This window comes from Bubalus bubalis, chromosome 16 (genome assembly GCF_019923935.1).
Source record: "Bubalus bubalis isolate 160015118507 breed Murrah chromosome 16, NDDB_SH_1, whole genome shotgun sequence".
NCBI classification, from domain to species: Eukaryota; Metazoa; Chordata; class Mammalia; order Artiodactyla; family Bovidae; genus Bubalus; species Bubalus bubalis.
The window spans coordinates 27,662,966-27,675,062 of NC_059172.1; the positions used below are offsets into that span (position 1 = coordinate 27,662,966).

The 12,097-nt window shown below is 37.7% G+C and overlaps 1 protein-coding gene across 4 annotated transcripts in view; it reads right to left on the reverse strand.

Annotated features, from left to right (window-relative positions):
* The window catches only part of ANO3 (anoctamin 3), a 452,499-nt gene that overhangs the window by 97,221 nt on the left and 343,181 nt on the right, over nucleotides 1–12,097 (reverse strand). For all 4 annotated transcript variants that reach the window (XM_025266342.3, XM_025266344.3, XM_025266346.3 and 1 more), the window contains 2 exons: nucleotides 9,198–9,319; nucleotides 5,129–5,263 (listed from right to left, as the gene is read on the reverse strand). In XM_025266342.3, coding sequence (XP_025122127.1) covers nucleotides 5,129–5,263; nucleotides 9,198–9,319 — 257 coding nt within the window. The remainder of the gene's footprint in view (nucleotides 1–5,128; nucleotides 5,264–9,197; nucleotides 9,320–12,097) is intronic.

Genomic DNA, 12,097 nt, shown 5'->3' on the forward strand with positions numbered 1-12,097 from the left:
AATATGAAGGTTCCTCAGAAAATTAAAAATAGAACTTCCATTCAATCCATTAATCCCACTCCTGGGTATATATCTAAAAGATCTGAAATCAAGGTCTCAAAGAGATATCTGCACCTCATGGTTCACTTCAATATTATTCACATTAGCCAAGGTATGGAAATAATCCAAATATCCATTCATGGATGAATGGATAAAAATGTGGAATAGACATACAACAGAATATTAGCCTTAAAAAAAAGAAGGATAGTTTACCATATGCAACAACATGGATGAATTTGAAGGACATTATGTTAAGTGAAATAAACTAGTCACAGAATAATGAATACTGTGTAATTTCACTTATATTAGGTATCTTAAAAAACATACTCATAGATATAGAGTAGAACTGTGGTTGCCAGGGAGTAATGGAGCGGAAATGGAAAGCTGCTATTCAATAGGTATAAAGTGCCAGTTATGTGGGATGGGTAAACTCTAGAGATGTGCTGTCCAACATTGTGCCTACAGCTAACAATACTGCAGTGTGCACTTGTGTGTGTGTTAGTCGCTCAGTTGTGTCCAACTCTTTGCGACCCCATGGATTGTAGCCCACCAGGATCCTCTGTCCACGGGATTCTCCAGGCAAGAATACTGGAGTGGGTTGCCATTTCCTTCTCCAGGGGATCTTCCCAATCCAGAAATCAAACCCACATCTCCTGCATTGCAAGCAGACTCTTTATGGTCTGAGCCACCAGGGAAACCTGTGCACTTAAGCGTTCTTTTAAAAATATGTATATTTATTTATTTTTGGATGTGCTGGGTCTTCTTTGCTGCATGGGCTTTTCTCTAGTTGTAATGAGCAGGGGCTACTCTTTAGTTGCGGTGCTCAGGCTTCTCATTGCAGAGCGTGGGCTCTAGGGCGTGTGGGCTTCAGTGGTTGTGGCACATGGGATCAGTAGTTGTGGCTCCTGGGATCTGAGCACAGGTTCAATAGTTGCAATGCATGGGCTGAGTTGTTCCACTGCATGTGAGATCCTCCTGGACCAGAGATTGAACCCCTGTCTCCTGCATTGGCAGGCAAATTCTTCACCAGAGCCAACAGGGAAGCCCCACTTAAGTGTTCTTATTGCAATTTTTAAAAATTAGATATAGGTTTAACTTGCTAGATATTTCCCCCTAAGTCATCATCTACCACTCTGAGGATCAATTCTTCATCTCTAGTTGGAGATAATAGCCAAGTGGGATACTACTTCAGGAATACTGATAATGTGCCTGGCACATCATAGGCACTTGATAAACTGACGAAGCCCTTATTGCTAAGGAGGTTGTCAGGAGAGGGTTTGAAAGGTCCTTTAAGACAGGGGTTCAATCCTGGTCCAACAGCTTTTGAAAAGCTGGCCAGGACTGATATTTCTTGGTGAGTTCTAATGCCAAAGAGGCAAGAAAGCTGTTTCTGCTCTTTGCCTTGGACCTGAAACCCAAAGCCTGAGAAGAAGAGACCATGTGTTCCTGCTTGTTCATTTTCATACTCCCTAATATGTGCTCTACCTGAAACAAATCTGACCACCTTTGATTGGGTAAGACCAATATACATGTAAATATATGCTTGTACATGCACATACAAGAAATAATCTGAACATGATTTTCACATACACAATTAATTGCAGAGCAGTTAAGAAATATGACCTTAATTTACATAAACACAACTGGTAGAAACATAATAAATACAACCTAATCTTTAGCTTTTCAACATTTTGTTACCTTGCAATAAACAAGAAAGAGATTACTAAAATAAAACTGAAACAAAGCAACTCAAAAGTCCTATGTCCTCCACCCACATGCCATGATAACACCTACAACTTAACCACGTCTGACACCTTGAATGGAAAAATTCAGTCCCGTGAAATTTTGAAAGTCAAGATATTCAGTGATGCTTACCTTGATTTAGTACAGCAAGTCTGACAGGGTCTTAATTATAGTGTGACAGAAGTAGCAGTAATATAATACCATAAAGCACAGAAGAAAAGAGTTTGCGAGTTTAAAACACTCCTTGTGCTAAAGGTTAAAGAATACTTACCTCATACAAAAGGAGTCTAATTTTCTTCATTGGTACATAAATCAATAGGAACAGAAAATCTATTCCTTTCATTGCCTTTTGTTCATTTTCAGCTTCGAAAGTGTGGAGGAGGAAGTCTATAGCACGTGGGAAAACTTTGTGAGTATGTTCTCCGTGGGATCAATTTGAACAGTAGCTAACTGCCTAAAAATCATTTTCTGCTCTTGTCAATTCATTTTAAAAGACCATTTCTCCAAAACCCTAAGTGAAGAGAAGTGATAGTCCCTCAGTCATGTCTGACTCTTTGCAACTCCATAGACTTTACAGTCCATGGAATTCTCCAGGCCAGAATACTGGAATAGGTTGCCATTTCCTTCTCCAGGGGATCTTCCCAACCCAGGGATCAAACGCAGGTCTCCCACATTGCAGGCGGGTTCTTTACCAGCTGAGCCGTCAGAGAAGCCCATTCTATCAAAAAACTATAACTAAAACATGAATTCAATAAATTTGCAGGATATAAAATCAGTACACAAATATCAGTTGTTTTTATATATACTAACAAAAAACTATCAATAAGAGAAATTTTTTAAAAAAATCCCACTTAAAATTACATCGAAAATAAGAAAACATTTAGGAATAAATTTAACCAAGGAGGTGAAAGCTCTATATGCTGAAAATTATGAGACATTGGCAAAGGAAATTAAAGAAGATACAAATACATGGAAAGATATTCTGTACTCTTGAATTAGAAAATTTCACACTGTTTAATGTCTATACTACCTGAAGAGATCTACAGATTAAATGCAATCTCTATCAGAAATTCAATAGTAATTTCACAAAAACAGAAAAACCTACCCTAACATTTTTATGAAACCACAAAAATCCCGAACGGTCAAAGCAATCTTGAGAAAGAACAAAGCTGGAGGCATCACACCTTTGATAACAATATTATAAAGGTATGATAGTCATAACAGTACATTACTGGCATAAAGACAGATACATAGATCAATGGAACACAATAGAGAAACCATAAATAAACCCATGTATATGTGGCCAATTTTTGACAAAAAGCCAAGCATACTCAATGAGGAAAGGACAGTGTCTTCAACAAATGGTGTTAGAAGAGAAGGATCCACACGCAAAAGAATGAAACTACAGCTCTATCTTCCAGCATATACAGAAGCTAACCCAAAATAGATTAAAGATTTAACTTAAGAGCTGAAGCTGCGAAACTACTAATAGAAAACTTAGGGGTAAGTTCCTTGAACTCAGTTTTGGCAGTGATTTATAGGGTCTGACACCGAAAGTAAAGGCAATAAATGCAAAAATAGCATATAAAGAAACACCCAAAGGAGGACGAATGTCTTCAGTGGGTGCATGTTTATCCAGGAGGGTGCTGCCTTCTAGATTGGTGGTGAGTTGGCAAAACTCTGAAATAAGCCTGTTACTAGAAGAAATGCTTTTGAACATTAGGTGTTTGTTTTCATGCTAATTACCATTTGGCCTTCCTGAAGAACAAGGGGATTCTGAGATACCAAATCAAGGAATTTGGTTATGGAATAGGCTTCAACTCTGGAACAATGAAAATATTTTGTTTTTAGGCAAAATTGTTACGCAAATATATCTGCATTATTTATAAGGCAGTGTGTACATGTGTGTGTGTGTATGTGTGCATGTACACAAATATACAAAGAAAATTCAAGGAAATGCATGTTATGGTCCCATTAACTGTCATAATTACCACCCAGTAGCATGGCCATGGTTAAAAGATGAACCAAAAGAGAAAAAAGTACTGAGCTTTTAAGGAGAGCAAAAATGCTTTATCATATTTTGAATTGTATCATACAAGGTTGAACTTGATGAAGTCCCTTTGGCACAGTAAATAGAACACGCTATTAAGAGGATTTTTTAATGCCAAGGTGACTCTTACTTCTGCTGAATACTATCATTGTGTGTGTTGCGTACTCAATTGTGTCTGACTCTTTGTGACCCTCTGGACTGTAGCCTGCCAGTCTCCTCTGTCCATGGAATTTTCCAGGCAAGAATACTGGAATGGGTTGCCATTTCCTATTCCTTGGGACCTTCCTGATCCAAGAATTGAACCCACATCTCTTGCATCTCCTGCATCGGCAGGGAGACTCTTCACCACTGCACCACCTGGGAAGCCCGAATAATTTCATATTGTTTCTATATCCAAATGTTGAGTCATTTAAACTTTAACAGAAAAACCATCATTCTGATAAACATTTGTTATTTCTCAAAATCTTATTTACTACCATTTTGATACTTTAAGTTGATGCGAAAATCTTTTATAAATTCTATTCCCTTCGAGAATAAAAAGAAAGTAGAAAGTAACTTTATGTTGTCATGACAGGAGACCACTTAGGATGGGATTTACATGGTACAAATTCACCTGCAATACAGGAGACTGGGAGACTCAGGTTCGATCCCTGGGTAAGGAAGAGCCCCTGAAGGAGGAAATGGCAACCCACTCCAATATTCTTGCCTGAGAAATCCATGGAGAAAGGAGCCTGGTGGGCTACAGTCCATGGGATCACAAAAGAGTCGGACATGACTAAGCAATAAACAACAACAACATTTTGTTCAGATATCTTGAGCTATGTAAGATTCGCTCAGGTGCTGAAAGGAAAACTCATCTCCAAGGCTGGTAGTGAAAGTTGTATAAAATGAAACAGTGTGCTTGGAAGGTCTTTGTATATCTTAAGTGTTTAAAGAATTGTATCTATTATAATTATTTGAATTACTATATTGAGAGAGTATTTCAGACTACCAAAGACTATATGCAAATTTAAATTACATAGAATGGTCTATTGCATTGTTGAATTATTATTAGTCATATACTAGAAAGAGAAATTTGGCATAAAGAGAAACAGTCTTAGAATTTATCCAAGATAATCTGCATATAAAAAATAGGAATGGCCTTTTTATGGTGCCTCCCCCCTGCAAAAATAAAAACAAATTGTAGTACAAATTTTATTGTAAATAAAAAAATCATTTATTTTTCAATCAGCATTATTATAAAGTTTTGATCTAATCAGAAGGCCAAGCTGTTTAGTAAGTCTGTTAATAGCTTACCTTACTTGACTTGCATTCATTGTTAATATTCCATAGAAGAACACACACAAGCCAACAATGGCTGCAGGAATCAGCATTCCAGTATACCACCCCAGCCAAGCAAAGTATAATCCAATCTTCTCACCAAAGTACAGCCTGTGCAAGAAAGCAAATTCTTAGCTTATGGCAACCTAAGGAATACTACAGTTATTAATGCCGCACCTAATATGACTTTCAGATAAACAGTTGAGGTTCCAGCTCAGTTCCTCCTCAGCTCCATCTGGGATATCATAATAGCCTTGCTTAATAAATCCAGTGATGGTAATAGTTTGTTTTGAATGTTGCCTTTATAGGAGCAATTTTGCAAAATCTATTTATTTCTGTGTCAAACTTCTTAACATGGCTCATAAAGCTTTTCATAAGCCAGTTCTTGCTTTTCTTCATCCTCTTAGTAGAATCCTTTTTGTTTCCCCCACACAGAGCTGTGCTAAACCATACTGCTTTGGCATAAATTAGAAAAGTGTCTCCCTCTGGGTAGTTGCTGAAAGCAGACTTGAATTCAGTCTCTGTCTGCACTCTTGGCCAGATTCCCTCATGCCAGACACAATCTGCACAATTTTGTCACACATCTTCCTCAACAAAATTCAACTCTGCCGTTCCTGGAGCACATGACTCTTTTCTTGGTTAAGGCTGTTTCCTCACTTTGGAAGACTACATTTCACCCTCTTCTCCTGTCTGGCTTATACTTATTCTGTCCTTTATATCACTTCTTCCAGGAAGCCTGCCCTGACTTCACTTCAAACCTGGGTTAGATGTCCCTGGTCTTGCTCCCACACTCCCTTGACCCACGTTTCAGTATCCTAAACTCATAAAGCTTCATGACTCCCCCATTCCTTACCCTCCCCCTATGACTACAAGCTACTTGAAAATGGACCTGTATCTTGTTTCACTAGCACCCACCCCAGGAAGTATTCTGTTGAATGAAACAAAGGGAATGAATGTATTTTATTTCCATTCACTTGGTTAACATTTCATATTGACACAGCAGATGAACAAGATGGTTCCAACAACTTCTCAGTTACTCTTCACCATGTCACTGCCAATATTAACCATCACAATTTACATGGCGCCAGTAAGAAATGACATTTCTTGAATTCTGCACTGGTGTTTGGTCTCCATCTTCTAAAAATAATTACTTAACACACTTTTGTCCCAGTACTAGTTTTAGAGATTAGTGTTTTATAGTTCATTCGGGAATACCTCTCTGGGCAAAAATTCTTACTGGAAAGAAAATTCTCTTGTTATTTTTTTTTCCTTCAGTAAGACTTCCCTCTCAAAAATCATTCTCTTTCTACTCCATTCTCTGTATTGTGCCAACTAAAGTGTGTGTGTATTCTATCTAGTGTAGACATGAAATCATCCTCTACTGAGCATCATTTATCTAATTTTTTGCTTTTTTCATTGATTTCTCGTAGGAGACATAGATCAAAAGCCTATTTATTTCTTTTATAATGGAAGTGTTCTACTCTGAAATGAAGCTTATAATATTAGCAGGTATTCTAACAAAGCTACTTGTTCCTTCAAACAAGTGTTCTGTGGGGTGGAGTATGGTTCTGGCACATATTACTAACATTTTTATGATGATGATTATAGAGGACTGCACAGACAAAGTATTATACCAAGATTTTTAATTATACATTATCGAAGGTTAAGAGGAGCAACGACGTTATTTGACAAGAGTGCAATTACCTAAGTTATAGCAAATTTCAGATCTGTTTCAAGAGAAGAAACTAGTTCCAAGCAAAGAAGGCTAATGAAAATATCCTTAATCTAGAACATGGGTAGTCACAATCTCTTAGGAGCTCTATTCAATTTCTTTAAGACCACAACAGGGCAAGGAGGAACAGGGGGTTGCTGCTGGTGTCACGCCATCACACTTCAACTGGAGTCACTCTCTTTTTATGTTGTATATACTGGTATCCTGTGTTATGGGGCTTCCCCTGTGGCGTTAGCCCACCTGCCCGTGCAGGAGACCTAAGAGATGCAGGTTTCATCCCTGGGTTGGGAAGATCCCCTGGAGAAGGGAATGGAAACCCCCTCCAGTGCTTTTGCCTGGGGAATCCCATGGACAGAGGAACCTGGCAGGCTACAGTCCATAGCGTCACAAAGAGTCGGACAGGACTGAAGCAATTTAGCACAGCACAGTCTATGCTATGTTTCATTTGACGATAGGATTCCGCTGTTGAAATAACTTTTATCATAAAAACGAATGTTAAGTTGAACTCTTTTTAGAGTGAATTGTTTCATTTAGTTTTTACACTTAAATCCTTCCAGTGTCTATTGAAAGACATTAGGAAAAAAAGTCACACATCTATCTTAAGCAGGTTTTGTAGCAGACCATTTTTTTTTATGTATTTTTTTCCAGATTTCAATATTTTCTTTGGAAAAACAGGCTAAAAGGCTTTAGTTACTAAAATGTTAGAGTTCATTCTTAAAATGAAAACAAACACAAACACATGCTTAGAAATGGTTGTTTATAAAAAAAGAAAATGAACTGATACTCCCTCACTCTCCACCTGGGCTTCTCTGGCGGCTCAGTGGTAAAGAATATGCCTGTCAATGCAAGAAGATACAGGAAACACAGGTTCAGTCCCTGGGTCAGGAAGATCCCCTTGGAGAAGGAAATCACAACCTGCTCCAGTATTCTTGCCAGGATAATCCCATGGACAGAGGAACCTGGTGGGCTGCATTCCATAGAGTCGCAAAGAGTCGGACACGAAGGAGCCCCTGAGCACACATGCACACCAGTAGGCGGACGCATCATCATCATCTCATGGCTCTCTTGACCCTATTTACGCTTCTGTATATTAAATTCTTTTATTAAATTATCTTCAAACTCTCCCTTGATTCTGTCTGTTCTATCCATTTCCTATTAGGACAATGATACGGTTTTGAGTTATTCTTGATGTTTATAATTCATGAACATCTCATCAACACATATAATCTTATAATATGAATGCTATTTTAAAATTTTTATCCTATAAGTATTTCTAGTTAGCTGGGGATGTAAGTCTCTTTAATATATATTTCCTGATTTTTAAAAATAAGAACAAATCATCCTCCATCAGAATAAAATAAATTGTGAATATAACACTATTTCAAGACTAATTCAAGTTGTGAGCAGTTACTCACTAGGCTATACCTCCTGGAATAAAATAGATACTCATTAAATCTTCATTGAAAGATAAATATATGCAGAGATGCTATGCCGGCCACCTTTCTATTTGTTCTCAGATCTATTTTCTGCCTGCCCTTCTTTCACTGGGAAGTAGATCATACAGATTCCCTTGTAAATTGCTGCTAACTCACACTAGGAGGTACTGAAAGTCTCAGAGGTGGAAGGATGGAAGAAGCCTGTATCTTATCTCCTCTCCTGGCCATTCTCAGGGCTCTCCCCAGAGCAGCCATAATTTGTTGTGAATTGTGTGTGTGCTCAGTCGTGTCTGACTCTTTATGAGTTGGTGGACTACAGCCCATCGGGTTCCTCTGTCCATAGGATTTTCCTGCAAGAATACTGGAGTGGGTTGCCACGCCCTGCTCCCTGGGATCTTCCCAACCTAGGGATCATACTGTGTCTCCAGTGTCTCCTGCATTGGCAGGCAGATTCTTTACCACTGAGCCGCCTATAATTCTCTCTGGCTTGACTCTCAACACTTCACATCTCTGCAGACAGTCCTAATCATCAATAGCAAAGCTCCTACCAAAGGGTTCAGGTAATAACCTCTGAAATACACTTCATCCCATTTTTCCTTCAGCATTAAGGGTCGTTAGCATTTGTCTGCTGTGTTAATTTTTGGTTTAACATGCCTCACATTCCTGTTTGAGTTCTCAGTTTTCCCATCCCTTGAGAAACTAATTCCCTAAATCGTTGCTTTTATTGAAAAGATGGTAGTGGCCTTTTTTTTTTCTCTTGTTCAACCCTGACTGATACAGATGATTTGGTGGGTAAAGAAAATAATTCCAAATCTAAGACAATGCTGAGAAAACAGCATAATATGTATTCCATTATTGATCTATCCCCAGGACCTACCTGATTAAATCCAGGGGCTGATGCTTGTACCACATTCCCCAGCGTGCCCAGCGTTCATATAATAGATGTCTGTTATTCTGAGGTCCGTGGGTTTTGATGGGTTGGCTACTCTTATAGGCTCCCTGAAACAAATAAAATGAGTTGATACACATTCTTTTAGTGAAATGTGTATTACTAGGAATTGCTTTTGCTTTTTTTTTCTTACAAAATAATTTAAAACCTTATTAGAAGCTTCAGGATTATAAACATAAGCCCATCACTGAAGTGATGCAGTAAATGCATTTTTATATATATATATATATATATATATATATCTTTTATTGAAAATATTCTGATAGTTCTTTAAAACTTTTCTTAAATTCCTTTTTTAACCCAATGAAATCCCTTTTACTTAAATTAGACTTTAGGTTTGTTTGAAACTTGAGGTCTTTTAATAAACACAATGTCTTCATCATCATCAAGAGAAATTGCTATAGCCTTTAGTTCAGAAACTGAGTCTTATTCTGCTTTGATAAGCTATCCAGTCCCAGAAAATATTTACTTCATTAATAGAAGCTAATGAAAAGAGTAAATGTTCATTAAATAAGTGCTCCCCGTCTAAAAGAATCACTACACTGTACACATGAAATTAATATAATATTGTAAATCAACTATATTTTAATTAAAAGTGTTTAAAGTATAAGAGATATGTCACCAGTTTTAGCCATGTTTTTAAATTCTAGAATTTTTAAAACTTACTTCAGATAAGATATTCCAAAAATGGAATTGTGTTTTAAAATTCTTTATATCGCCTCTCAAAAATCTGTCATATGCAGTTTCAGAAACATAGAATATATCTGTCTTTTGGAAGAAAGTGTTCCCTGAAGGCTGAACTGCTCTGCTTCTATAATAAAAAAGGACAATAGATATAATAATTTTATTTTCTGAATCAAAACTTAGACACAGAACTTAATGAAGTTCCTCTGCTCACTTTGATGTGTGATTCTACTTTTATGACATGTTTGATGAAAATTTAAAGCTAGTCAAGTTATGTTTCAGTTACCTCACTTAGATTATGGGGATAAGAATAAATATTGATGATATATCAATATAGAAGAGGTTTTGTGAGGACCCACTTGGCGTATAGCTATAAAATGTCAGGCACATAAGAAGTACAAAATCACTGTTAGTTAATTTTATAGATGTTTGCTATACTCTGGCAGTTGAACAGTGTCAAACTAACATCCTTCTAGGCAATCAGGGCGGTGAGATCCTATGAAGAAAAAATGGCACCTGATTTATGGTCTGCAGGTGCCTCAAGGCTGAAATGAAAGGTTCATATGGATTTTGCTTCTGTTTTTCTCACTTCCAGGTTTTCCTGATAGCTCAGTTGGCAAAGAATCTGCCTGCAATGCTGGAGACCTGGGTTCGATCCCTGGGTTAAGAAGATCCCCTGGAGAAGGAAATGGCTACTCACTCCAGTGTTCTTGCCTAGAGAATTCCCTGGACTGCATAGTCCATGGGGTCGCAAAGAGTCAGACACAACTGAGCTACTTTCACTTTTCACTTTCACTTCTAACAAAATAAATTAATCAGGTAAAAGCAGAAGTACAGTTAGTGTGCAGTCTCAGAGTTTTCTTTCCTAAGGGAACCCAAGGTGCTTAAAGATTGGAAGCTAAGGAGATGGGAGGAAAGATCAAGATGCTTAAGACATCCGCTTGAGAAAAGTTTGTTTTCTTTTGAAATTGGCCTACCCATTAAGATAGCTTGCCCTGAGACGGGAAGGTAAATCAAAATCTCAGGTTTCTTTAAATCATTCCTGATAATCCTTCTAAAATACATGACTTTCCTTGCCAGCCTCAATGGTTAGATGTAGGCATTTCCTGGATTTAAGATGCTAACTTTCAGAATCTCTAGTACATCATTGTCTGACTTCTACTCATTAATCTCAATGAACCACAAATTTCTGGGATGACAGTGACATGAGATGAACTGCAAGAGAAAACGGACCAAAGTTCAGACTCCTGCTCAACCATGTATTTTCACAGGACTATGTACACACCTTGATCCCTACCTTTTCCATGATCAGCCCCCTCATCCAGCCAACACACTTTTCTTTTGTCTCCACTACTCATAATTGGTGGGATTATCAATTCTACCTAGGCAGTCTTTCTCATATATATACTCCTCTCCTTCCCTTTCTTCATTGTTGTGCCAAATTTCCCTGGAAATGTCTCTTTCTCCCCTCTTGCTATTGTCTTTTTTGTAAGCAAAAAATAAATCTCAACTGTGGTAAAAGTATAAGACTGATATTAATAACACTCTTGCATGAAGGAAAAAGGAGGTCTAAAACTGTGAGTGCCCTTATTCAAATTAAAGAGTCCATTGACTCCATTTTCCTCTAAATAAGCTTTGTTTTTCTTTCTTCAAGTAATAGCCTTCCCGAGTCCATTTTATTGACTTGCCGCTTTATTTTCATTGCCTGTATTTCAACAATATTGTTTTCGGTCATTTTGTATATTTGTACCTGTAATTTTGTATATGCGTACCATATGTTAGTTTTTCTACAAAATTACAAGAATAAATGGGAAAATGACTATTATTTACAACCTATTCCTGCTGCTGCTGCTGCTGCTAAGTCGCTTCAGTCGTGTCGGACTCTGTGCGACCCCATAGATGGCAGCCCTCCAGGCTCCTCTGTCCATGGGATTCTCTAGGTAAGAATACTGGAGTGGGTTGCCATTTCCTTCTCCAACCTATTCCTAATAGGTTCCAAATTTCACATAAGAAACTGTCAAAAAATAAAAACTGTCAGAACACAGACTACTTAGGTAGAAAAAGTATTTAAAATAAGAAAACAAACGATGTGCTATAGAAGCTCCTGTGGGGACTCACACTCCAAACACTTCACCACTTACTGA